Source organism: Leucoraja erinacea, chromosome 20, assembly GCF_028641065.1.
Source record: "Leucoraja erinacea ecotype New England chromosome 20, Leri_hhj_1, whole genome shotgun sequence".
Taxonomy (NCBI): Eukaryota; Metazoa; Chordata; class Chondrichthyes; order Rajiformes; family Rajidae; genus Leucoraja; species Leucoraja erinaceus.
In genome coordinates this window covers 21,979,969-22,005,867 of record NC_073396.1, presented here as the reverse complement: position 1 = coordinate 22,005,867, position 25,899 = coordinate 21,979,969, and the positions used below count along the sequence as shown (strand labels likewise).

Here is a 25,899-nt window from a genome sequence, read left to right as displayed (position 1 = left end):
GAAACAGATGAAATTATTATAGGGAACAAGGAAATTGCAGAAGAGTTGAACAGATACTTTGGTTCTGTCTTCACTAAGGAAGGTACAAACAATCTCCCAGATGTACGGGAGACAGAGGAACTGAAAAAATAATTGCATTAGGCGAGAAATAATATTGGGTAGACTGATGGGACTGAAGGCTGATAAATCCCCAGGGCCTGGTGGCCTGCATCCCAGGGTACTCAAGGAGGTGGCTCTGGAAATTGTGGACGTATTGGTGATCATTTTCCAATCTTCGATAGATTCAGGATCTGTTCCTGTAGATTGGAGGGTAGCTAATTTTATCCCACTTTTCAAGAAAGGAGCGAGAGAGAAAACAAGGAATTATAGATCATCGGTGGTGGGGAAGATACTGGAGTCAATTATTAAAGATGTAATAACGTCGCATTTGGATAGCAGTAAAAGGATTGGTCCAAGTCAGCATGGATTTATGAAGGGGAAATCATGCTTGACTAATCTTCTGTTATTTTTTAAGGATGTGACAAATAAAATGGATGAAGGCGAGCCAGTGGATGTGGTGTTTCTGGACTTTCAGAAAGCCTTTGATAAGGTCCCACACAGGAGATTAATGGGCAAAATTAGAGCACATGGTATTGGGGGTACGGTATTGACATGGATAGAGAATTGGTTGGCAGACAGGAGACAAAGAGTAGGAATAAACGGGTCCCTGTCGGAATGGCAGGCAGTGGCGAGTGGCGTGCCGCAAGGCTCGGTGTTGGAGCCTCAAACAATTTACAATATATATTAACGTTTTAGATGATGGGATTAAAAGTAACACTAGCAAATTTGCAGATGACACGAAGCTGGGTGGCAGTGTGAACTGCGAAGAGGAAGCAAGGAGGTTGCAGGATGACTTGGGCAGGTTGAGTGAGTGGGCAGATGCATGGCAGATGCAGTATAATGTAGAAGAATGTGAGGTTATCCACTTTGGCGGCAAGAACAAGGAGGCAGATTATTATCTGAATGGTGGGGTTGGGGGAGGGGGACGGACTGCTGCCACGTGTGGCGGCAAGCAGTAGGCAGGACTGTTCGCTGAACTTTCGGTGGACAAAGCATTTCACAGCACCTAGGTACATGTGGCAATAAAGTATAATTGAATCATAAATATTTAATTATAGTCATAGAGTCACGGAAACAGGCCCTTCAGCCCAGCCCGTCCCCGGTGACTAATATGCCCTCCTTACGGTCCACCCACTGATCTGCGTTTGGCCCATATCCTTTTAAAAGGTGGCTTTAAACACTGAGCCGAAGAAAGAAGTTACATCAATGTCCACAGTGGCCAGTGAAGTAAACATTAACCTGGCATACATTCCCAGCAGATAGGGTGTTCAATTCCTTCATTCCTGACTGATAACCTGTACAAATACAGAAGCTCTGTGATAATCTCAGTAACAAGGTCACCATGGATATCTCCGCAAGTTTGCTTATTTATATCTTGCAACTTTTGAAGTAACAGCCCCTTATTTTAAGTTGCAGGATCTGTTACTGCATGTTGATAACCCTTCATGGTTCTCCTTAAGAGAGCACAGTGAAAAAGATAATAGAGGCACTGCTGCACAGCTCCAGAGACACGGGTTCGATCCTGACCTCGGGTGCTGTCTGTGTGTGGAGTCTGCATGTTCTCCCTGTGACCGCTTGGGTTTCCTCTGGCTTCCTCCCACATCCCAAAGACGTGTGTGTTTGTAGGTCAACCGTCCCTCTGTAAATTGCCCTCAGTGTGTGTGGGGAGTGGATGCGAAAGTAGGATCACATGGAACTAGTGAGAACGGGTGATCGATGGTCGGCGTGGACTTGGTGGGCCAAAGGGCCTTTCCTTGCTGTATCTCTAAACAAAACAAATAATTTGGTGCCAAATATTACTCCTCTCTACTACAATCAGTCCGAAGAAGGGTCCCAACCCTAAATGTCACCTATCCACGTTCTGATCCATGATTCAATTCCATTGGATCATTTGAATCATTGAAATGAATCCGCCGACTACAATCGGACTGAAGAAGGGTCCCAACCCCAAACGAGACCGATCCATGTTCTTCAGTGATGCTGCCTGACCCGCTGCGTTACTCCAGCACTTTCTGCCTTTCTCCAGCCATAGCTAAAAGCCCGAGGTCCCTAGTGCACCCAAGGCAGTTTGTAGTTCAAGGTCAACTGGCTGTTTGTAGTGTTCAATAGCCAGTGGGAATAGTCGGTGGGAATTGACAGCCTCTGCCAGCATATGGGCTTCACGCGAATGAATGAATTGAGCTACACAAGCTCAGGACATCCAGTCCCCGTGTGCCGTGAAGCGTGACACTGCCTCACGCCAGGGGGAGGCAACGTTTCGGATTGTAGCAGCTGAATTAGGCAGAGCCCCGAGGTCCCGGAGAGAGAGTCCACTGGGGATGTTTGCCAGCGTTTCCCCTCTCTCGGTAAGTTCATGCGTGGTAGGGGGCAGTCACAGCCTGCGCATTTTTACCCGATCTATCCCCTCTCATGATCTTATACACCGGTGTAAAGCGATAGGCACAAAGTGCTGGAGTAACTCAGTGGGACAGGCAGCATCTCTGAAGGAAAGGAATAGGTGATGTTTCGGGTCGAGACCCTTCTTCAGACTGAGAGTCTGAGTGTAAAAAGAGGTTTGTTTGGCAAAAGGAACACAAGGATTATTCGGAGTGGCATCAATGAGGCATGTTTAAAGATCATTCACATTTACCGTCCAGCAGCTGTAGTGGCCATAGAGGGATAACAATGAAATGTACTCACTTCATCGGCTTGAAAAGGGCCTGCCCATAGTTTTGGAACGTCATGATGAGTTTCAGCTGAGTGCCTCCAGATTTCATCGCTGTGAGGTGAAAAGCAAATGGGCGGTCAACTAAAACGTACACTTCATTCAAAATGCAAACTGGCATTTGGCGACGAGAATTTAGGAAAGTGGCTTGCATTTCCACAACGCCAAAGGTAGATAGTGATCGACTTGTGGAAGGCTCGATTGTAATCATGTATTGCCTTTCTGCTGACTGGTTAGCACGCTACAAAGGTTTTTCACTGTACCTTTAGTTCACATGACGATAAATTAAACTCAAACTCCAACTAATCCCATCTCTTTCAGGATTTTCATAATCACCGGAGTAACTCAACGGGTCGAGCAGCATCGGGAGAGGGAATGGACAGGCGATATTTCAGGCTGTGATCCTTCTTCAGACTGATTATAGTAGAGGCCAGGGGGAGAGGAAAGAGAGGAAATGTCCCTGATATGAGTTTAGGATGAACATTGAAACATCAAATAGCGAAAGGCCTGGATAGAGTGGATGTGGAGAGGATGTTTCCAATAGAGAGTATAGGACCAGAGGGCACAGCCTTAGAATAAAAGGACATACCTTTAGAAAGAGGATGAGGAGGAATTTCTTTACACAGGGGGTGGAGAATCTGTGGAATTCATTGCTACAGACGCCTGTGAAGGCCGTAATTGGGTATTTTTACAGAATGACAGATTCTTTATTAGTACGGGTGTCAGGGGTTATGGGGAGAAGGCAGGAGAATAGAGAAAGACAAATCAGCCATGATTGAATGGTGGCGCAGACTTGATGGGCAGAATGGCCTAATTCTTAACCATCCTATAATTGATGAACATGAATTTATGAACAATATCTGCCCTTCACATTTCACTCCTTTCCTCTCCTCTCCCTTTAGTCTCCTTTTCATTTTTTTAGCCTTTTAGTTTTTAGAGATATATAGTGTGGAAACGAGCCATTCAGCCCATCGAATCCACACTGACCAGCAATCACCCGATCATTCTAGCTCTATCCTACATCATCCTGGAACCCAAGCAGTCGCAGGGAGAACGTGCAAACTCCGTACAGACAGTACCCAAGGTCAGGATGGAACCTGGGTCTCTGGTGCTGTGAAGCAGCAGCTCTACCAGCTGCGCCACTATGCCACCCTTTGCGCCACCGTGGTCTACAGATGGCATACAATGCAACACTGATGGGAGGAATTAATTCTTCGCCCCGATCAGATCAAATCTCTGCTTTGTCCTCTAGATGCTAGCCATATTAAGATGAAAATATAGATTTTCATATCAAGAGCCAATTAATCCTGGCATCTCGCCAGTGTACATAATCTCTTATCTTCCCTCAGCCACCGTGGGAAGAGATTGCCACTGTCTGCAGGGTTCCACAGATTTACAGCAGGTTTTCTCTCATTGTATGTACCGGATAATATTAACAGCTGACCTTAGGGGAGAGAAAAGCAATCTGTACTCTGTTCTCTGATGATGAGAATGTCATCTTGAATTAACCAGAGACACATCGGATATTTCTGGAGAAATCAGTGGAGCAAAATAGGGCGACAAGTAAGCAGCCGACTGATCAGATTTCATATCAGACAATTTATGTAACGCTCTAATGGTGTCAGTCCTTGACGTTACCTCTCCTCTGTCAGACAAAACCCCGTCCTCTGTTGCATTGAATATAAAACAGTACAGCTCAGGAACGGGCCCTTCTGCCCACACTGTCTGTGCTGGGCTTGATCCTGACCTTGGGTACTGTTTGGAGTGTGGAGTTTGCACGTACTTGCTTTTCAAGGCGGCAGCACAGCGGCGCAGCTTTTAGAGCTGCTGCCTCACAGCGCCAGAGACCCGGGTTCCATCCTGACCTCAGGTGCTGCCTGTGTGTGGAGTTTGAACGTTCTCCCTGTGACCGCGTGGGTTTCCTCTGGGCGCTCCGGTTTCCTCCCACATCCCAAAGACGTGCGGGTTTGGTGCATCAGTCTAACGGAGGGTCCTGACCCAAAACGGTCTTATATCCCAAATGTGGACAATTTCTCTCTCCACAGAAGCTGCCTGACTTTAAACTTTAGCGGAAACAGACCCACCGAGTCCACACCAACCAGCGATCACAAGCACTATCCCACACTAGGAACAATTTACAATTTTTACCAAAAGCTAATTAACCTACAAACCTGTTTAAGAAGGAACTGCAGATGCTGGAAAATCGAAGGTACACAAAAAAGCTGGAGAAACTCAGCAGGTGCAGCAGCATCTATGGAGCGAAGGAAATAGGCAACGTTTCGGGCCAAAACCCTCCTTCGTCTGAAGAAGGGTTTCGGCCCGAAACATTGCCTATTTCCTCTGCTCCATAGATGCTGCTGCACCCGCTGAGAACCTACAAACCTGCACGTCTTTGGAGTGTGGGAGGAAACTGGAGCACCCAGAAAAAGCCCACTTGGTCACAGGGAGAATGTTCAAACTCCGTACAGACAGCACCCGTAGTCAGGATGGAACCCGGGTCTCTGGCGCTGTTGTATGGCAGCAACTCTACCGCTGTGCCACCGTGTCATCCTGGCAGTGACGTGCTCTACAACAAACAGGTTTGACAGGGCAAGCACGGAGAAGCGTTTGTCTCGACTTGTCAGGAACGGTCCGGGGAGGAATTTGGGAGAGTGCGCAGGGGAGGATGAAGCTCTCCCCCACAGGGATGGGGGGGGGGGGGGGGGGCTGGGGCGGAGCTGAACCCCTAACCATTTATCAGCTGGGTGGCGGGGGTAAAGACGCAGGGAAGACAGACAGGGTGGGAGGATGGGAGGGAGGGAGGGAAGTGAGAAGGAACGTGAAGTAAACACCAGCACAGGCTTGTTGGGGCAAAGGAGCCCAGACCTGCCCTGATATATTTGTAGAGAACAAAACTCATTGATCAGACTGCAGAGAACTGTACATGCTGGCTCACAACTACCCAGAGGGCGTACTGCTCTCGGCAGCGGTGGAGCAAGGTGATTAGTTTAGTTTATTGTCACCTGTACAGTGAGAAGCTTTTGTTGCATGCTAACCAGTCAGCGGATAGACTATACATGATTACCATTGAGCCGTCCACAGTGTACAGATACATGATCAAGGGAATAACGTTTAGTGCAAGATAAAGCCCAATAAAGTCTGATTAAAGATAGTCTGAGGGTCTCCAATAGCTACATAGCAAGTGTTACACTTCTGTAAGACTTGGCTGTTGGGGAGGGGAGAAGAGGGAGTGACTGGAGTGAGACTTGTCCTTGATTATGCTGGCGGATGAATCCTAGAGAGAGGATGGAAACAACTATAGGGGATCTAACGAATATACATCTAGAGGGTAAGGCGGCAGGGTGCCAGGGCAGTATAGTTGCAGACTGACAGTGCCTGAGACCTGGCTTGGATCCTCACTATGGGTGCTGTCGATACGGAGTTTGTACGCCCTCCCTGTGACTGCGTGGGTTTTCTCCGGGTGCTCCGGTTTCGCCCCACACTCCAAAGATGTGCAGGTTGACAGGTTGATTGGTTTCAGTAATTTTGTAAAATGTCCCTGGTGTGTAGGATAGGGCTAGTGTACGGGGTGATCGCTGGTCGGCACAGACTCGGTGGGCCAAAGGGCCTGTTCCCGCACCGTGTCTCTAAACTCTGAACAAAATACTGGAGTAACTCAACACGTCAGGCAGCATCTCTGGAGAACATGGATAGGTGACTCTTTGAGCTAAACCCAGAACAAATCAGGTTCGGACCAAATCAGCTTCTGGTAATCATTGTCTTGATTGTAAGCATGTATTGTCTTTCCGCTGACTAGTTGGCACACAGCTAAAAGCCTTTCACTGTACCTTGGTACACATGACAATAATAAACTAAACTAAACTAGTTAAGTCTAAAGAAGGGTCCAGCCCTGAAATGTCACCTATCCATGTCCTCCAGAGATGCTGCCTGACCCGCTGAGTTATAACAGCACTTTGTGTCCTTTCTGTAAACCAGAATCTACATCATATTTAGGTTTCTTATTGTTACATTTATCGAGGATTGTTTTGCATGGTATCTAATCTGATCAGATAATACTATACGTAGATGCAATCAAGCCAAACTCAAGTACCTTAAGTAGAACAAAGGGGAAGATACAGAGTGCAGAATACAGATCTCAGCATTGTAGCGCATCAGTTCCAGAGACAAAGTCCAATGTTCCCGATGTTGGGGAAGTCCAGAACTAGGGGTCACAGTTTAAGGATAAGGGGGAAATCTTTTAGGACCAAGATGAGAAAAAAAAAATTCACACAGAGAGTGATGAATCTCTGGAATTCTCTGCCACAGAAGGTAGTTGAGGCCAGTTTATTAGCTATATTTAAGAGGGAGTTAGATGTGGCCCTTGTGGCTAAAGGGATCAGGGGGTATGGAGAGAAGGCAGGTACAGGATACTGAGTTGGATGATCAGCCATCATCATATTGAATGGCGGTGCAGGATCGAAGGGCCGAATGGCCTACTCCTGCACCTATTTTCTATGTTTCTATGTTTCTATGTCCACAATGGGGTGGAGGTGAATCAGACAGTACCCCAGCTTATGGAAGGAACGTTCAGAAGCCTGATAACATCAGATAGTATCGTTTATTGTCACGTGTACCGAGATACATGAAAAACTTTTTTGTTGTGTGCTATCCATTCAGCGGGAAGACTATACATGATTACCATCGAGCCATGCACAGTGTACACGTGCAGGATAAAGGGAATAATGTTTAGTGCAAGATGAAGTCCAGTAAAGTCTGATTAAAGATAGTCCTGTTTTACTGCCGGATAACAGCTATGACGGAACTGTCCCTGAATCTGGAGATATGTATTCTCACAACAGAGGGGAAGAAGCTGTTCCTGAGTCTGGTGGTGCGCGCTTTCAAGCTTCTGTTTCTCCTGCCAGACGGGAGCGTTGAGAAGAAGGAACGACCGGGATTGGACAAGCCTTTGATTGTGTTGGCTGCTGTTACAAGGCAGCGTGATGTGTAGATGGAGTCAATGGTGGGGAGTCTGGTCTGGTCTGTGTGATGGACTGGGCTGCATCCACAACTCTCTGCAATTTCTCATTATAACTGTGGCACACTTCTAATTTATTTTTTAATTCAAAGGCACAAAAGCAACCTCTTCTATCAGATAGCATTGTGACCTGGGCTCCTGTGGGATGTTGTGAAATTATAATTCCCTGATTGAAATGCAACCAAACTCCCATTTCCTATCTATCACATGGCTATTATTATACCACTGAAACGCAGTCATTGCTAAGGTGTTACCCAAGGTTGTCTAACTGGCTGCAGGCAATCAACATGCATCTCCTTTTAGCAGTCATAGTGTCTCTGTTTTTTTAGTGAAATTATTCATTGCAGTGAAAAAGGAGATGCATTTAATTGGAAGCTGTTGCAATCAATGTGACTGATTCGTATGTAAAATACAAAGTGCTGAAGTAACTCAGCGGGTCTGGCAGCATCTCCTGTTTGGAGGGTCTGAAGAAGGGTCCCCTAGCCATGCTCTCCAGTGAAGCTGCCTGACTCCGCTGAGTTGTGTCCTCCAGCACATTGCGTCTTTCTTTGTGTGCATGGAATGGACAGGCGACGTTTCAGGTCGAGTTCCTTCTTCAGAACTCCTTCGTATGAACATGAACTCAGCAGGTCAGGCAGCATCTGTGGTGGGAATAGACAGAGGACGTTTCGGGGTGAGACCCACTCCTAAGAAGAGTGGGACTGGGGGCGAAGCTGACAACAGCTGCTGCTTCACAGTACCCATGTCCCGGGTTCAATCCTGACCTTGTGTGCTGCCTGTGTGGAGTTTGCATGTTCTCCCTGTGACTGCATGGGTTTCCAGAGCTCCGGTTTCCTCCCACATCCCCAAGATGTGCGGGTTTGTAGGGTCTTATATCCGAAATGTGGACTATTTCTCTCTCCTTAGATGCTGCCTGACTTTGTATACAGTACGAGAACAGGCCCTTCGGCCCACCGGGTCCGCAATAACCAGTGATCACCCCGTACATTGGCACTATCCTACCCACTAGGGACAATTTACAATTTTTACCAAATGCAGGTAGGTGGGACTAGTGTAGGTGGGGTATGTTGGTCGGTGTGGGCAAGTTGGGCCGAAGGGCCTGGTTCCACGCTGTATGACTCTATGACCACATTTCCAAGCCCAATTTTCAAGTCTGCTCTACTTCCTTCTTCAACCCATAACCCCAACCATTGACAAGCAATATCACCAACATCTTTCTCAAAGCAATGCCAGGTCTCCGTATCCTCTAAAGTTTGAATGATGTACTTGGAAACTCCAACTGCTCATGTGGGATACTAATATTCTCACGACATCTGATCTATATTTTAGTTCCAACTGGTTTTGGCTACTTTTATCCCTTTAACTTGAACAATCCTGTTCTGAACCTTTTTTGCTTTTATAGTTAAATATATCATGCCTTTTGCATTCTTACTCCTCTATCTCCAAATAATTCCGCCACCAACTCTGGTCCCCTCTCCAGCTTGAATGGTAGCCTTTAGAGACACAGCGCGGTAAACAGGTCCTTCTGCCCACCGAGTCCGCGCCGACCAGCGATCTCCCACACAACTAGCACTATCCTACACACAACGGACAATTTACAATTTTACTGAAGCCAATTAACCTACGAACCTGTGCCGTCTTTGGAGTGTGGGATGAAATCAGAACACCCGGAGAAAACCAATGCAGTCGCAGGGAGAACGTGCAAACTCCGTACAGACAGTACCCGTAGTCAGGATCGAACCCGGGACTCCTGCACTGTGAGGCAGCGGCTCTACCAGCTGCACCACCGTGACCAATGATGCATCAAGTGCTAGGATCCTCACTACATGTGGTACACAGATTATTTGGATGTGAATGCAGGAAGTATAATTAGTAAGTTTGCAGATGACATGATTGTTGGTGTTGTGAACAGTTGTAGGCTACAGGATGTTATTGATCAGTCGGCATGATGGGCAGTGCAAGGGCGGGTGGAATTTCATCCCAATCAGAGCAAGGTGAAGCACTTTAGGAGGTCAAATAAGAATGAAATGGTGGGGCCCAGGGGAGTGTTGGGGAACAAGGAACACTTGGTGTATATGTCCAAGGACCAATAAAGGTTGCAGCACACGTAGATGGGGTGATGAAGAAGGAAGAGATGCAGCACAATGGCGCGACTGTAGCAGTGACAGAGACCCGGGGATAATCCTGACTATGGTCGCTGTCTGTACAGAAGTTGTACATTCTTCCCCTGACTGCGGGGGTTTTCTCCGGGTTCTCCACTTTCCTCCCACATTCCAAAGACAAGCGGGTTTGTAGGCTAATTGGTTGCTGTAAATAGCTCCTAGTGTGTCAGGAGTAGATGTGAAAAGTGGGATAATATAGAACTAGTCCACACGTCATCGTTGGTCGGGGTGGGCTCAAGTGGGTCAAAGGGCCTGTTTGCACGCTGTATCTCTAAACTAAACTGAGTTTGGTTTTCCTCAGAGCAGAGTAGGTTGAGGGAAGACCTGATAGAGGTGTACAAGATAATGAAGCACATAGATTAGGTTATATTAAGAAACATTTCATCATAGAGTGGTTACCTATCATTACAGGGGACAGGTTTACAGTAAAGGGTGAATGATTTGGAGAAAATCTAAGGAGGAACTTTTTCACCTTGTGAATGGTTGGCATATGGAACGCACTGCTTGAAGAGGTGGTGGGAAACTACCAACATTGAAGAATCATCTGGACGAGGGGTATAATATCATGAGGGGAATAGGCAGAGTCAATGCACAAAGTGTTTTACTCAAGGTAGGGGGATCAAGAACCAGACGTGCCCAATGGGAACCTGATGGGCAACTTTTTCACACATAGTGCAGTGGGTATATGGAACGAGCACCCAGAAGAGGTATTTGAGGCAAGTACTATAAACACATTAAATAGACATATGCGTAGGTATATTGAAAGGAGCGGTTTGGAGCGAGATGGGCCAAACGCAGGGCAGGTGGGACTGGTGTAGATTGGCGCCCTGGTCGGCATGGGCAGGTTGGGCCGAAGGGCCTGTTTCTGTGCTGTATTACTCTGGGGCTCTGTATTTGAAACCAATACAGTGGAGAGGCCTTGACATTAAATTGGAAAAAAGGGGCGGGGGAGGGATATTTGCTTATGAAAATATGATCAGATTGTAACTTAATATGATTGCTTATAACGTTAAAGCAAGTCACGCACGTTTGTTGCTAATTAAGACTACTATTAGAGGGGATTGAATGGAAGAGTATAAAGACCGACCTATAAACTTGTAATGCAATTGGATAATTGTCCTGTTCCACCGCTCGATCAGCGCACAAGGAGGCCAATTAGTCAAACGAGTTTGCTGCCGCCTTGGCAGAGCTATTCAATTAGTCCAGTCCCATTCCCATTCCCTGTGGCCTCATAACTTTCCCATCAAGTAGGTGTCCAATTGACTTCTGCACGTTCCTTTGAATGCCCTTCCAAAAGTCCATTCCTTATCACAACCACTTAGTCATAGTGTCATACAGCATGGAAACAGGTTATTTGGCCCAACTTGCCAATGCCGACCAACATGTCCCCATCTACACTGGTCCCATCTAGGCCTTTTATTATTGGGTAGGTTTCAATGCCATCGCGCTCCCCCTCATCTTTACAAACTCCAGTGAGTACAGGCCCAGAGCCATCACACGTTCCTCATACATTAACCCAATCATCCCCTGGATTTTTAGTATAGAGATGCGTGAGACGGTGGTGCAGCGGTAGAGTTGCTGCCTTACAGCGCCAGAGACCTGGTGAGCCAAAGGGGCCTGGTTTCCAGGCTTTATCCGTAAGCTAAACTAAACCAAACTAAAAAGATACAGCTTGGCAACGGTGCTTTACCCATTGAGCCAGCGCCAGCCAGCGATCACCCCGTACACTGGTTCTATCTCACACACTAGGGACAATTTTACAGGCCAATTAACCTTGCAAACATGCCCGTATTTGGAATGTAGGAGGAAACCAGAGCAACGCAGATGAAAGCCAGGTGGTCACATGCAACGAGAGAACATGCAAACGCCATACAGACAACACCCAGAGTCAGGATCAAACCCGAATCTTCAGCGCTGTAAGGCAGCAACTCGATGCCCCTTATTCGCGTAAAAGTGTTGGCATGGAATGAGGTTCCATAGGTTACGATAGAGTCACAGAGTCATACATCACGGAGACAGGCCCTTCGTCCCAACTCGTCGATACTATCCAACATCAAACATCATATAGAAAAAAAACATTTGAAATAAACATATCTTCCTCAGGCTCCAAGGACCAGTTCTCAACTCCCTGCAGTTGTTTATGGTTGATATGCAAATCCTGGAGCATGGGGTGCATGTGTAAAGTATCTGAGATTGTCGATGCCATGATGGTTGGGGAGAGGACAAGTTACGGTGAGCGTATTAAAACTCTGCAACAGGATATAAATGGGTTGGGCTCATGAGAAAAAACTTGGCAAGTTGAGTTCAACGTGGGAAAGTGTGAGGATATGAACTTTGGGACGAGGAATCCAAAAAAACTGATTATTATCTCCATGGAGAGAGAGACAACAGGTGAGTGAAGGAACAGAGAGATCTAGTTGTTCTTGAGAATGAATCATAGCAGGCAGGTGCAGTAATTAGTTAGAAAGGCAAGTGGCACATTGGCCTAAAGTGCAAGGGAGTTTAAGGTACACACAAAATGCTGAATTAACTCAGCATCTCTGGAGAGAAGGTTTGGATGATGTTTCGGGTCGAGACCCTTCTTCAGACTGAGAGTCACGGGAAAGGGAAATGAGAGATACAGACGGCAATAGAGAGAGAGAGAGCAGTTTAGTTTAATTTAGTTTAGTTTAGAGATACAGCGCAGACACAGGCCCTTCGACCCACGATCCCCGCAATCTACCACTAACCTCACACACTAGGGACTATTCACATTATTCCGAAGCCAATGAAACTACACGTCTTTGGAGTGTGGGAGGAAACCGAAGAACCGGGAGAATAATCCAAGCAGATCATGGAGAGAACGTACAAACTCCGTACAGACAGCACCCGTCATTGTGCTGCTCCCAGTTAAGAATCTGGGGACAGGGAAATGTTAGAGCTAGGACATTTTAAAAACGTTTTAGATTGATGCGTGTTTATGCGAAGCACGGAGGGATATGGATCATGTGCAGGAAGATAAGAGTTGTTCTTGGCATCATGTTCGACACAGACATTGTAGGTCACAGAGCCCGCTCCTGTGCTGTAATGAGTGCAGTGTGTTTTATTCGGTTGTGGTTAGCCTGTTATACGAAAGATGTTGTTAAGTTGGAAAGGGTGCAGAGATCTATGAGAGTGCTGCCAGGACTCGGAGGCCTGAGCTACAGGGAGATGTTGGGCAGGCTAGGACTTTATTCTTTGGAGCGCAGGATGATGAGGAGTGAGGTTATAGAGGTGTATAAGATCATGAGGGGAATAGATGGGTTATATGCACAGAAGATTTGCGTCGGGGGGGGGAGGGACAGTTGACGCAGATTCTATCCCAACATTTAAGAAACAGTAGACAGGTACAAGGATGGGACATCCACAGATCTATATCGGTGAGACCAAGCGGAGGTTGGGCGATCGTTTCGCCGAACACCTCCGCTCGGTCCGCAATAACCAAGCTGACCTCCCGGTGGCTCAGCACTTCAACTCCCCCTCCCACTCCGCCTCCGACCTCTCTGTCCTGGGTCTCCTCCATGGCCACAGCGAGCAGCACCGGAAATTGGAGGAACAGCACCTCATATTCCGTTTGGGGAGTCTGCACCCCGGGGGCATGAACATCGAATTCTCCCAATTTTGTTAGTCCTTGCTGTCTCCTCCCCTTCCTTAGCCCCCCTGCTGTCTCCTCCCATCCCCCAGCCTTCTGGCTACTCCTCCTTTTCCCTTTCTTGTCCCCACCCACCCCCGCCCCCGATCAGTCTGAAGAAGGGTTTCGGCCCGAAACGTTGCCTATCTCCTTCGCTCCATAGATGCTGCTGCACCCGCTGAGTTTCTCCAGCTTTTTTGTGTAACCTTCGATTCTCCAGCATCTGCAGTTCCCTCTTAAACAAGGATGGGACATGTTTGGAGGCAAATGCTGGCAGGTGGGACTAGTGTAGCTGGGACATGTGGCCAGTGTTGGCACGTTGGGCCAAAGTGTCTGTTCCACCCTGTATCACTCTATGACTCTAAGATAGATACAAAGTGCTGGAGTAACTCAGCGGAAGGCAGAATCTCTGGTGAAAAAGGATTGGTGACGTTTCGGGTCAGAACCCGACTTCAGACCCTTCTTCAAACGCGCAGAGTCTTTTACATAGAGTAGGGGAATCGAGAACCAGAGGACACAGGCTTATGTTGAGGGGGAAAGATTTAATAGGCACCTGAGAGACAACTTGTTTTGCACAAAGGGTGGTATGTATATGGAACAGGCTGATAGAGGAGGTAGTAGAGGCAGGTACTATTACAACGCTTAAAAAACATTTGGACAGGTACAAGGATAGGATAGGTTTAGAGAGATATGGGCCAAATGCAGGCAGGTGGGACTGGTATAGATGGACATGTTGGTTGACATGGGTAAGTTTAGATTTCAGATGGCGTGGAGAAGCTGCAAGTGCAAGATGTGATAGGGATGGGTAACATGAGTACAGGTGTAGTACAGGTCCACCACCGATATTCCTGTACCTGATGGTCCACCACCTGCTTTATTTCGGAAAAAATCACGAGGGCGCACTTGAAATTCCCCCAAAAAGGCTCCACCGAAAAAGTGGCACCAAATGTGGTGAGGCGGCCAATCCCCACCCACCTCACCGGGTCCGATCGGTGGGTGGAGTTTGCCCCCTGTAGCCGGGACTTTGGAACTCAAGCCCCGCCGGAGCCGGCAGATCCATTCCCATAGCCGGCTTATGAGGCCCAGTTTACCGGCCGGTATCCCAGCTAACCAGCGGCCCAGGTGGACCATTCTGGTACCGTTGGACTCCTCTCGGTTGGTCCAGCAAAACGGATAATCCAGAAAGGCTCCAGAACCAAGGGAGCTGGAAAATCGGCGGTGGACCTGCATTGAAATGGAGATGTGCTCACCAACACTGGAGATCTGCTGAGTAGCCAGGTCGCCCAACAGCCCATCGATCGCAGGGTTGTGGCGGGAATACAACTCGTAGCGGTTTATCCCGATGTGAAACTTTAACCAGTTGGGGTAGGAGTCAATGGCGGTCTCACTACCAGCAGCCGCGTAACCCTCCTCTTCATTGGCCCTGAAACACAAACGATTCACAAGTCAAACCCATCCGTCTACGTCAGTAGACAAAGAAAGAGACGGGCCCACTGCTGGTAGAGTTGCTGCCTCACAGCGCCAGAGACTCAGGTTCAATCCTGGCAGTGGGGGCTGTCTGTACGGAGTTTGTACGTCCTCCCTGTGACCGCGTGGGGTTTTCTCCGGGTGATCCGGCTTCGTCCCACACTCCAAAGACGTACAAGTTTGTAGGTTAATTGGCTTTGGTAAAATAGTAAATTGTCCCTAGTGTGTGTAGGATAGTGCTAGTATAGTTAGTATAGTGCTAATCAGTGGTAGCGGTGTGGAATGAGCTTCCAGTGGAAGTGGTGGAGGCAGGTTCATTGGTATCATTTAAAAATAAATTGGATAGGCATATGGATGAGAAGGGAATGGAGGGTTATGGTATGAGTGCAGGCAGGTGGGACTAAGGGGAAAAAACATTTGTTCGGCACGGACTTGTAGGGCCGAGATGGCCTGTTTCCGTGCTGTAATTGTTATATGGTTATATGGTTATACGGGATGATCATTACTCAGCGTGGGGCTGAAGGGCCTGTTTTCACGCTGTATTTCTAAAGTAAACTCCCCTGCACTTAAGGCCAAGCACTCTTTTGCCCATTCAAATGTCTGACTGCAAACCCTTCCCTCTCGATGAAAACTAGATGAATGACATTGAGAAGTTTAGTTTCATTTAGTTTATTGTCACTTGTACCGGGGTACAATGAATGGCTTTTGTTGCGTGCTAACCAGTCAGCGGAAAGACAATACATGATTACAATCGAGCCGTCCACTGTGTACAGGTACACGATAAAAGGAATATTGTGAATACCGTTTAGTGCAAGATAAAATCCAGTAAAGTCCGATTAAAGATAGTCCGAAGGTCGTCAATGAGGTAGATGGTAGGTCAGGACCACTCTCTAGTTGGTGAGAGGACGGTTCAGTTGCCTGATAACAGCTGGGAAGAAGCTGTCCCTGAATCTGGACATATGCGTTTTCACACATATACCTTTTGCCTGATGGGGGAGGGGAGAAGAGGGAATGACCGGGATTTGGTTATATGTCCTTGATTATACAGGTGGCCTTGCCGAGGCAGCATGAGCTGCAAGTGGAGTCAATGAAAGGGACATAGAAACAAAATGCTGGAGCGACTCAGTGGGACAGGCAGCGTCTCTGGATAGAAGGAATTGGCGACGTTTCGTGTCGAGACCCATCTTCAGACTGAGAGGGAGGTTGGTTTGTGTGATGGTATGGGTCGCGTCCACAATTTTGCACCCTTCTGGAATGAATTTGCTAATCAAATAAGCAGATCCCTCATTGTTCCTCAATAGTATGCTGTCACCTCTCCCCACCAAATGTGGTTGAATGGAGCTGCCAGCAGAAGGTAACTATCATCAGGCAACTAAACCACCCTAACAACAACGAGAGACCATCTACCTCATTGGAGAATCTTGCACTATCTTTGATCGGACTTTACTGGTCTTAATCTTGCACGAAACGTTATTCATGTTATTCCCTTCATCGTGTACCTGTACACTGTGGACGGCTCGATTTCAATCATGTAAAGCTGTAAACTACAGCTGCGTCCGCTGGACTGGAGGGCGGCAGCTTCGGCAGCTTCGACCGCCCCGGGCCGCGGAGTTTGAACCGGCCCGTTCGCGGAGCTCGTGTTCAGCCGCGGGACTTGCACACCATCACCCGGCGGGGTCACAACATCGGAGGCCTGGATTGCCTCAGCGCAGAGGGAGAGCAAGGAGGGAAGAGACAATGACTTTGGGACTTTAAACTGTGTTGAGTGTTTGTTTTGTTATTTATTCTATGTTATGACTGCAGGCTAAACCATTTCGTTGCACTGAAAAATGCAATGACAATAAAATTGAATCCAATCCAATCCAATGTAAAGTCTTTCCGCTGACTGGTTAGCACGCAACTAAAGCTATTCACTGTATCTTGCTACACGTGACAATAAACAAAACTCAAGCTCAGATGAATGTGCAAATCAAATTCCTCGTATGTTGCAAAACATAGTTGGCTAATAAAGTAAGTATGAGTATGAGCACATGGCTACTAAGTGATGATCCCGGGAATGGGACGTATGCCTAGAGGGAATGTCCCTCAACCCTGTCCTTGGATTCCAATATCATGAAGGTTAAAGAATGCTCCCGGATTTCACGACCGGAAAAAATATCCAAGTTTGCTACACATCTCGAATGTCTTTTGTTTAATATTTGGCACCACATATTAAAATAATAGGCAAATTACATGTAAATTGAAAAGGAGAAAAAAAAATGTGGTTTTAGAGAGGGTGAAAAGAGTGAGAGAGAGAGGGAGAGAGGGAAGGAGAAAGAGAGAGGGAGAGAGAGAGAGAAAAAAAAAGATAAGAAAAAAAGAGATAGATAGATAGATAGAGAGAGAGAGAGAGAGAGAGAGAGAGAGAGAGAGAGAGAGAGAGAGAGAGAGAGAGAGAGAGAGAGAGAGAGAGAGAGAGAGAGAGAGAGAGATAGGGAAGGAGAAAGAGAAAAGAGAGAGAGAGATACAGGGGGAGAGAGAGATAGAAATGACTGTTTATTTTGAACTGTAGATGAAAGGCTGTCATTACCAAGGTGATGTGTGAGAGAGGGAGAGACAGAGAGAGGGATACAGAGAAGGGGCAATTGAGAGGGAGAGACAGAGAGGGGGCAACTGAGAGGGGAGATAGGGAGGTAGAGACAGAGAGGGAGAGATGGAGAAGGGGAGACGGTGAGGGGGAGACGGAGACAGAGAAGGGGGAGACAGGGTGTGGGGGGGACAGGGAGGGGGTGACAGAGAGGGGGAGAGCTGCAGACACACTGCCATCCACCGTGCTCTAGTGTCGGGGTGTCGCTGGTACAGGAGGGAGAGGATGTTGGCCGGTGCAAGCATGAACAATAGTTGTTTACTTGTGGGATGTGAGGAGTGACTATCTCGTGGTCAGGACTGCCCCAAGGGCAACTACAACAAAAATAGGCTTGTCACAGCAATGGCCTTACACCACCAGAGCCTGCTCCTTCCACTCTTCAAACTGACAGCCCTCTCTTCTCCAGCCTCTCATTCCCTCTCCCCCTCCCCCCGCGCTCTCTCTCCATTTATCCTCTCTCATGTTGTCTCTTCCCTTCTTTCTCTCCACGCTTTTTCACCCATCCACCCATCTCTCCCTCCCCTCCTCTCTCTCTCTCTCTCCCTCCCTCTACCCTCTCTCTCTCTCTCTCTCCCTCACCCCCCCCCCCCCTCTCTCTCCATCCCCGACAACACCGAGACACAGAAGCAATCAACAAGCACGAAACAGCCACAGAGAGGGAAGGCCGCACTTTAAAGCAACTCTAAACCTCTCTCAGTAGATCTTAGAAAACCTTGTGGCGAGCAGTAATGTAATTATCGGCAAGAACACAAAGTGCTGGAGTAACTCAGCGGGTCAGGCAGCATCTCTGGAGAAAACGAATAGTGATGTTTTGGGTCAAGAGCCCTCTTCAGGGTCCCAACCCGAAACGTCACCTATCCATGTTCTCCAGAGATGCTGCCTGACCCAGCTGAGTTACCCCAGCACTCTGTGAAACGTCACCTATTCATGTTCTCCAGAGATACCCTGTACTGCCTAACCCGCTGAGTTACTCCAGCCCTTAGTGTTCTACGCAAGATTCCAGCTCCCGCAGTTCCTTGTGTTTCCATAGTTTGGATCAAAGCATGGGCAATAAAGGCACAGAGGAAGGCACCAATTTCAGGTAGTCCTTGCTTTCTCCCTCCTTCCCTTCCCCTTCCCAGCTCTCCCGCAGCCTACTGTCTCCGCTTCCTTTCCTCGTCCGCCCCCCCCCCCCCCCCCCCCCCCGCCCCACCATCCACATCAGTCAGTCTGAAGAAGGGTCTCCACCTGAAATGTCACCAATTCCTTCGCTCCATAGATGCTGCCTCACCAGCTGAGTTTCTCCAGCACTTATGTCAACCCATCAAATGCACTCGGACTAACCCAATTTCATCATTCAATCCACATTTGTAACTAGTCAAGTTCTTTTTGAGGGTCTCTGCCCCAACGGGCAGTGAGTTATAGAGTCAGAATCACACAGCATGGAAATAGGCCCTTCGTGCCAACTCACCCATGCTGACCATAGATGCCCCACCTAAACTTGTCCAATTTGTTTAGTTTAGTTTAGTTTATTATTGTCATGTGTAACAAGGTAGAGTAAGAAGTGTTTTTGTTGCGTGCTATCCAGTCAGTGGAAAGATACACGTGATTCTAATCAAGCCGTCCACAGTGTAGAGATACAGGATAAAGGGAATAACGTTCAGTGCAAGATACAGTCCAAAAAAGTCCGATAAAAGATAAAGAGCACAGCTTTAAGTTGAGAGGAGCAAAGTTTAAAGGAGATTTAGTTTAGTTTAGAGATACAGCCTGGAAATAGGCCCATCGGCCCATCGAATCCGTGCCGACCAGCGATCCCCGCACACTAACACTATCCTACACACACTAGGGACAATTTACAATTTGGCCAAGTCGATTAGCCCACAAGCCTGCACATCTTTGGAGTGTGGGAGGAAATCAGAGCACCCGGAGAAAACGCACGCAGGTCATAGGGAGAACGTACAAACTCCGTACAGACAGCACCTGTAGTCAGGATTGAACCCAGGTCCCCGGCACTGTAAGGCAGCAACTCTACTGCTGCGCCACCGTGCTGCACAGTTTTAAGTTTAGAGGAGCAATGTGTGAAGGAGACGTGCTGGGGCAAGTTTTATTTTACACAGAGGGTGGTGGGTTCCTGCAACGCACTGCCAGGGGCGCTGGTAGAGGCAGATACGATAGTGGCGTTTAGCAGACGTTTAGACAGGCACCTGGATGTGCAGTGAATGGAGGGGATATGGATATGGATCAGAGGGGCAAAGGGCTGGAGGGCAGAGCTTTAACATGAGTGGGGCTTTTAGTCTCTGCAGTTCTACTGTCAATGAATGATAATTGTGCTTTGTGAGTCCACTTGCCTCTGCCTACAGTCTGCTGTGTCACCGTTCTACAGCTGCGTCGCTCCCTATGCTCAATCCGGACTGAATCACGGAAACGGCTAAAGTAGGAAGGGGGCGAGCCAAAAGACTGGTTCTATGCAAGAACACCCTGCCCAAACCGTCTCTCTTCTGAACACGGTGCTGGAGGAACTCAGCGGGTCAGGCAGCATCTCTGGAGAAACGTTTCAGGTCGAAACCCTTCTTCAGACTGAGAGTCAGGGGAGAGGAAAACTAGAGGTATGAAAATGTACAAAAAACAAATGAATGAAAGGTGTGAAAAGAACAAAGCAAAGCCTTTCATATCTTCATTCATTTGATCTTCGAACCTTTTCACGCCTCTAGTTTCCCTTTCCCTTGACACAGGGGTCCCGACCCGAAACATCATCTCTTCCTTATCTCCAGAGATGCTGCCTGACCCGCTGACCTCCTCCAGCATGTTGTGTCGATCTTCGGTGCAAACCAACATCTGCAGTTCCTTCCATCACGTTTCAGGTTGGGGTCCTTCTTCAGAAACGCAGCCTATCCACATCCCCCACAGACGCTGCCTGACCCGCTGAGTTACTCCAGCACTTTGTATTTTACTCAAGATTCCAGCATCTGCAGGCCATGTCCCTTTCCAATCCTTTTACTCGCAGGTTATTCCCCACATGTGCAAATTGCCGCCACCACCTACTCTCCTCACCCCCATACTCTAACCACTCATTAAATTAAATAAAGTTCCCTCATGGCATATTTGAATCTCCTGCCGACACTCCAGAAGGCAGCATATATTGTTGTCATGTATATCGGGGTACATTGAAAAGCTATTTATTGCGTGCTATCCAGTCAGCGAAAAGACGATACATGATTATAATCAAACCTTCCACGCTGTATAGATACAGGATAAAGGGCATAACGTTTAGTGCAAGGTCCGATTATAGTCTGAGGGTTTCCAATGAGGTAAATGAGAGGTGAGAGGATGGACCCAGTTGGTGAGCGAATAGATTCAGTTGCCCGATAACAGCCGGGAAGAAACCCATTGGAAGAAACTGTCTCTGAATCTGGAGGTATGCGTTCTCACACTTATCGGATAGGGGAGATGGGGAGGTGGCCAGGGTGAGACTGGTCCTTGATTATGTTGGTGGCCTTATGTTGGTGAAGTGTCGATGGAGTCAATGGAAGGGAGGTTGGTTTGTGTGATGGTCTGGCCTTTGTTGAGGTCAATTCTCAACCCACGCCCCTCCCAACTCTCTCCTCACAAACCCTCGTGAATGCCACAGGTGTATGGGGCGGCACTGTAGTGCAAGTTGATAAGGACGGGGCCTCACAGCTCCAGCGATTGTGGGTGGTGTCTGTGTGGAGTTTGCATGCACCCTCTGTAACGGCGAGGGTTACCTCTGGGCTGCTCCAGTTACCGCCAACGTCCCGATGCTGGAAGGCTAAATGGCTTCTGTAGATTATTCCTAGTGTGTGGGTGGGTGGGTGCCAGCAGAGCAAAGCTCGATTCATGAATCAATGGAGAGAATAGATTTGGTTGTGGATGGGCAAGTAGTAAATGTGTGGGAAGGAATTGCAGATGCTGATTTACACCGAAGATAGATACAAAATGCTGCAGTAACTCAGCGGGTCAGGCAGCATCTTAGTTTCAGATATACTGTGCGGAAACAGGCCCTTTGCCCCACCGAGTCCATGCCGACCAGTGATCCCCATACACTAGCACTACCCCACATACTAGGGACAATTTACAACTTTACCGAAGCCAATTAAACTGCAAACCTGTACGTCTTTGGAATGTGGGAGAAAACAAGAGCGCCCAGAAATAACTCAAGCGATCAAGGCGAGAATGTAAAACTCCGTACTGACAGCACCCGTGGTCAGGATCAAACCCGGGTCACAGTGCCGCACCTCTGGAGAGGGGTCAAGGAAAGAGCGTTCACGTCACGGCCCTGTTTCCACCAAACGTTCCACCGCCACGCACAAGAAGCGCAAGATGCCATTGTATACTGATGCCGAGAAGTGTGTTCAGCTCTAGCTGAACAATTACTAATCCTGCGATGTGGACTCGATAAGAGGATCTCTGGAGAAAAGGAATAGGTGACGTTTCAGGTCTGAACCCTTCATCAGACTGAAAATAGAGGTGGGCAGGGAGAGAATAAACTCGAAGCGAGGAAAGGCCAGAACAAATCAGGGCCATCAACAGATGACCTCAAGAAGGGTGGAATCCATAATGGATCATCATTGGCCGGGGAAGATGCGCTAACGAGAGGGATACAATGATGCAAACAGTGGAACTGGCAGGATTCATCTAAACATAAAATGCTGGAGGAACTCAGCGGGTCAGGCAGCATCTGTAGATCGAATGGACAGGCGATGTTTTGGATCGGGGACCCTTATTCAGTAGATTTGCTTGTAATTGATGGGAACATGGAGAGTAAAATGGGATTTGTTTAGATTAAGTAAGCACTGTAAATTGTCTCTACTGAGCAATAGAAAAAAAGGGAATTAATGGGAAATTTGGGGGAAATAAATGGGGATCAGTGTGGGTGAAAAGGGCATAGTCCTGGAGATAGAATCAGACAATGTGGAAACAGGCCCTTCAATCCAACTCGTCCACACTGACCAACATGTCCCATCTACATAAATCCCTCTTGCCTGCGTTTGCCCCATCTCCCTCTAGACACATCCTATCCATGTACCTGTCTAAATGTTTCTTAAACATTGCGATAGTACCTGCCTCAACTACCTCCTCCGGCAGCTCATTCACCACCCTTCATGGCAATATATGGTAAAATAAAATGGAATTAGAGTCCTAATAGCATAGAGTCATTGAGCACAGTAACAGACCCTTCAGCCCAACTTTCCCATGCCAACCAAAATGCCCCATCTATGTTTGTCCCATCTGCCCGCGTTTGGCCCATATTGCTCTAACCCTCTCCTATCCATGTACCTGCCAAATGTCATTAAAAATATTGTTATAGAACCTGCCCCAACTGCCTCCTATGGCAGATCGTAACATATACCCGCCACCATCTGAGTGAAAATGTTGCCCCTCGCGTTCCTATGTCTCTCCTCTCACCATGAACCTATATTCCTCTGGTTCTAGATTCCCCCCACTCTGGGTAAAAGACTGTGCATTTACCCCTCATGATTCCCCTCAAGAACATGGAGGGGGAGTGGGGGGTGGTAGTTGGAGTTGATGGAAGGTTAGTGGGGGATGGCAGGGGATAGCCTTGATGGGCCGAATGTGTTCAAAAGTTCATGTCATAGGTGCAGAATTAGGCCATTCAGCCCATCGTGTCTACTACGCCATTCAATCATGGTTGATCTGACTTCCCTCTCAACCCCATTCTCCTGCCCTCTCCCCAGAACCCTTTGACACTCTCACTATTCAAGAATCTGTCAATCTCGGTCTTAACAATGCAGTGACAGGGAAGGGAGGAAGAGTTAGAAGGAGAGGAGGAATGGAGGGGGGAGGGAGGGGTAGAGAGGGATTGAGAGAGAGAGTGGAGGGGAAAATGCAAGGTGAAGGAGAGAGACAGCAGGAGAGGGAATGACAAAGGAAGGCATCGATAGACAATGAGCCGGAGAGGGAGGAGAGAGAGAGAGGCAGAGAGAGACAGAGAGAGAATAGCAATGAATCCCACATTCACCCAAAGAAATTCCTCCTCATCTCCGTAATAATGTCATAGTCATACAGTGTGGAACTTGCCCACACTGACCAACGTGCCCCATCTGTACTAGCCCCACCTGCCTGCGTTTGGCCCATATCCCTCTAAACCTATCCTACCCATGTACCATGTTGTCTAAATGTATCTAAATGATAGTCCCTGCCTCAACTACCTCCTCCTGCAGCTCATTCCCACCACCCTTTGTATTAAAAAGTTACCCCTCAGGTTCCTATTAAATATTTTTCCCCCTTCACCTTAAACATATATTCTTTGGTTCTCGATTCCCCTACTCTACTCGATCTATTTCTCCCATGATTTTGTACACTATAAGATTACCTCTCAATGTGATTTTGTTTTTACACAGAGAGTGGTGAGTGACTGGAATGAGCTGCCAGGTGTGGTGATGGAGGCAGATACCATCGTGGTCGATGCCATAGATTCATACAGCAGGGAAACAGCCCAACGTCCATGCCGACCAACATGCCCCATCGACACCAGTCCCACCTGCCTGTGTTTGCCCCATGTCCCTGTAAAACTTTCCCACGGGTACATACATGGATGGGAAAGGTTTTGAGGGATATGGGCCAAACACATGCAGGTGGGACTAGTGTAGATGGGGCATGTTGGTCGGCATGGAAGTGCTGTTGAAGTAGATATGGATATAGACCACTATCTTATCAGCTTCCAGCACCACCCCTGGCAGCTCATCTACACTAGTCCCACTTGCCTGCGTTTGGCCCACATCCCTCTAAACTTTTCCTATCCATCTATCTTTCTAATGGCGCGTCCTTTCATTCTGAGGCTGTGCCCTCTGGTCCTAGACTCTCCCATTAGTGGAAACATCCCCCCCACATCCACTCTGTCCAGGCCTGTCAGTACTGGGCAAGTGGTTTAGAAGCAAAGGGGAAGATGGAACTCACTCACCAGTCTCGGGGAGCGGCGGATTTGGGGTTGAATCTGATGTCCGACTTGACGTTGAAGAGTATATCCTGGGGTCGGAGAGGTGCCTCGGATCTCTGGTAGATGGGGTGGTGGAACAGTGCGGCCAGTTTGGAGGGTGTGAGGTTTCCAGCGGACCGGGGGTCTGCACCATCGCCCACCAGTTTCTTGCCGCTGCGGTTGGCGGCGGCGGGAGCGGCGTCGCTGCTGCTGAAGTCTTGCAGGATCCGCAGAGTGTGTTTGTCCCAGCCCTGCGGCCGGTGGTGACAGGGGCAGCCGCCTCCCCCGGCCCCGGCCCCGGTCCCAGCCGCTCCCGCTCCCGCTCCGGCTTCCCCCGCCGTCGCCGCCGCCGCCCGCTTCTCCAGCCTCGGCAGCAGGTCGGTCAGGATGTGCATGGTCCCCCCGACCAGCAACACAGTGGCGATCAGCACTCGGAACCTCCGCGGCAGCATCGTCGGGGGACAGACAGGGGGAGCGAGGGAGAGAAGGGAGGAGAGAAGGGGAGAGAAGGGGGGAGAGGGGAGAGAAGGGGGGAGAGAGAAGGGAGAGAGAAGGAGGGAGAGAAGAGAAGGGGAGAGAAGGGGGGGAGAGAAGGGGGGGGAGAAGGGGGGAGAGAAGGGGGAGAGAAGGGGGGAGAGAGAGGGAGAGAGGAGGGAGAGAAGAGGAGGAGAGGAGGAGAGAAGGAGAGAGAGAGAAGGGGGGGAGAAGGGAGAGAAGGAGGAGGAGGAGGAGAGGAAGGAGGGAGAGAGGGGAGAGAAGGAGGGAGAGAAGGAGCGAGGGAGAGAAGGAGGGAGTGAAGGAGGGAGAAAGGGGGAGAGAAGGAGAGAGGGGGAAATGGATGAGAAAATGACAGAGGGAGGTAGAGGGAGAGAGAGAGAGCGAGAGGGAGGAGGGATGGAGAGAGGGAGAGTTGGTGATGGGAGGGAAGGTTAGGCAGGAGGGAGCGGGTGAGAGGGGGTTAGAGACAGTGGGGAGGGGAGGAAAAGGTTTTTGGAGACAGAGGGCAGGAAGAAGGGGGCTAGGAGACAAACACGGGGAGAAGGGGAAAGGGGGGTGCTGGAAGGCGGAGGGAGGGGGATGGAAGGGAGAGAAAAACAAACGAGGGGAAGGAGGGAGAGGAGCGGAGGGAGGGGGGAGACGGCTCGGGCCGGCAGCGCGATGCGATCAGCGCCGTGTCATTTGGAAACCGCTCTCCACGGCCAGTCTTGTAGCTTTCCTCTCATCTGCTTGGCGCAGTGTGACTG

General features: G+C 48.6%; 1 protein-coding gene across 1 annotated transcript in view; it reads right to left on the bottom strand.

Moving 5' to 3' along the window:
• Window positions 1-25,170, bottom strand: part of fam20cb (FAM20C golgi associated secretory pathway kinase b) — a 49,060-nt gene extending 23,890 nt beyond the window's left edge. The window contains exons 1-3 of the mRNA XM_055651625.1: window positions 24,641-25,170; window positions 14,879-15,051; window positions 2,779-2,857 (exon numbers count right to left, since the gene is read on the bottom strand). Of these exons, the coding sequence (XP_055507600.1) occupies window positions 2,779-2,857; window positions 14,879-15,051; window positions 24,641-25,107 (719 nt within the window). The 5' untranslated portion in view covers window positions 25,108-25,170. The remainder of the gene's footprint in view (window positions 1-2,778; window positions 2,858-14,878; window positions 15,052-24,640) is intronic.
• Window positions 25,171-25,899: the final 729 nt, after the last annotated feature.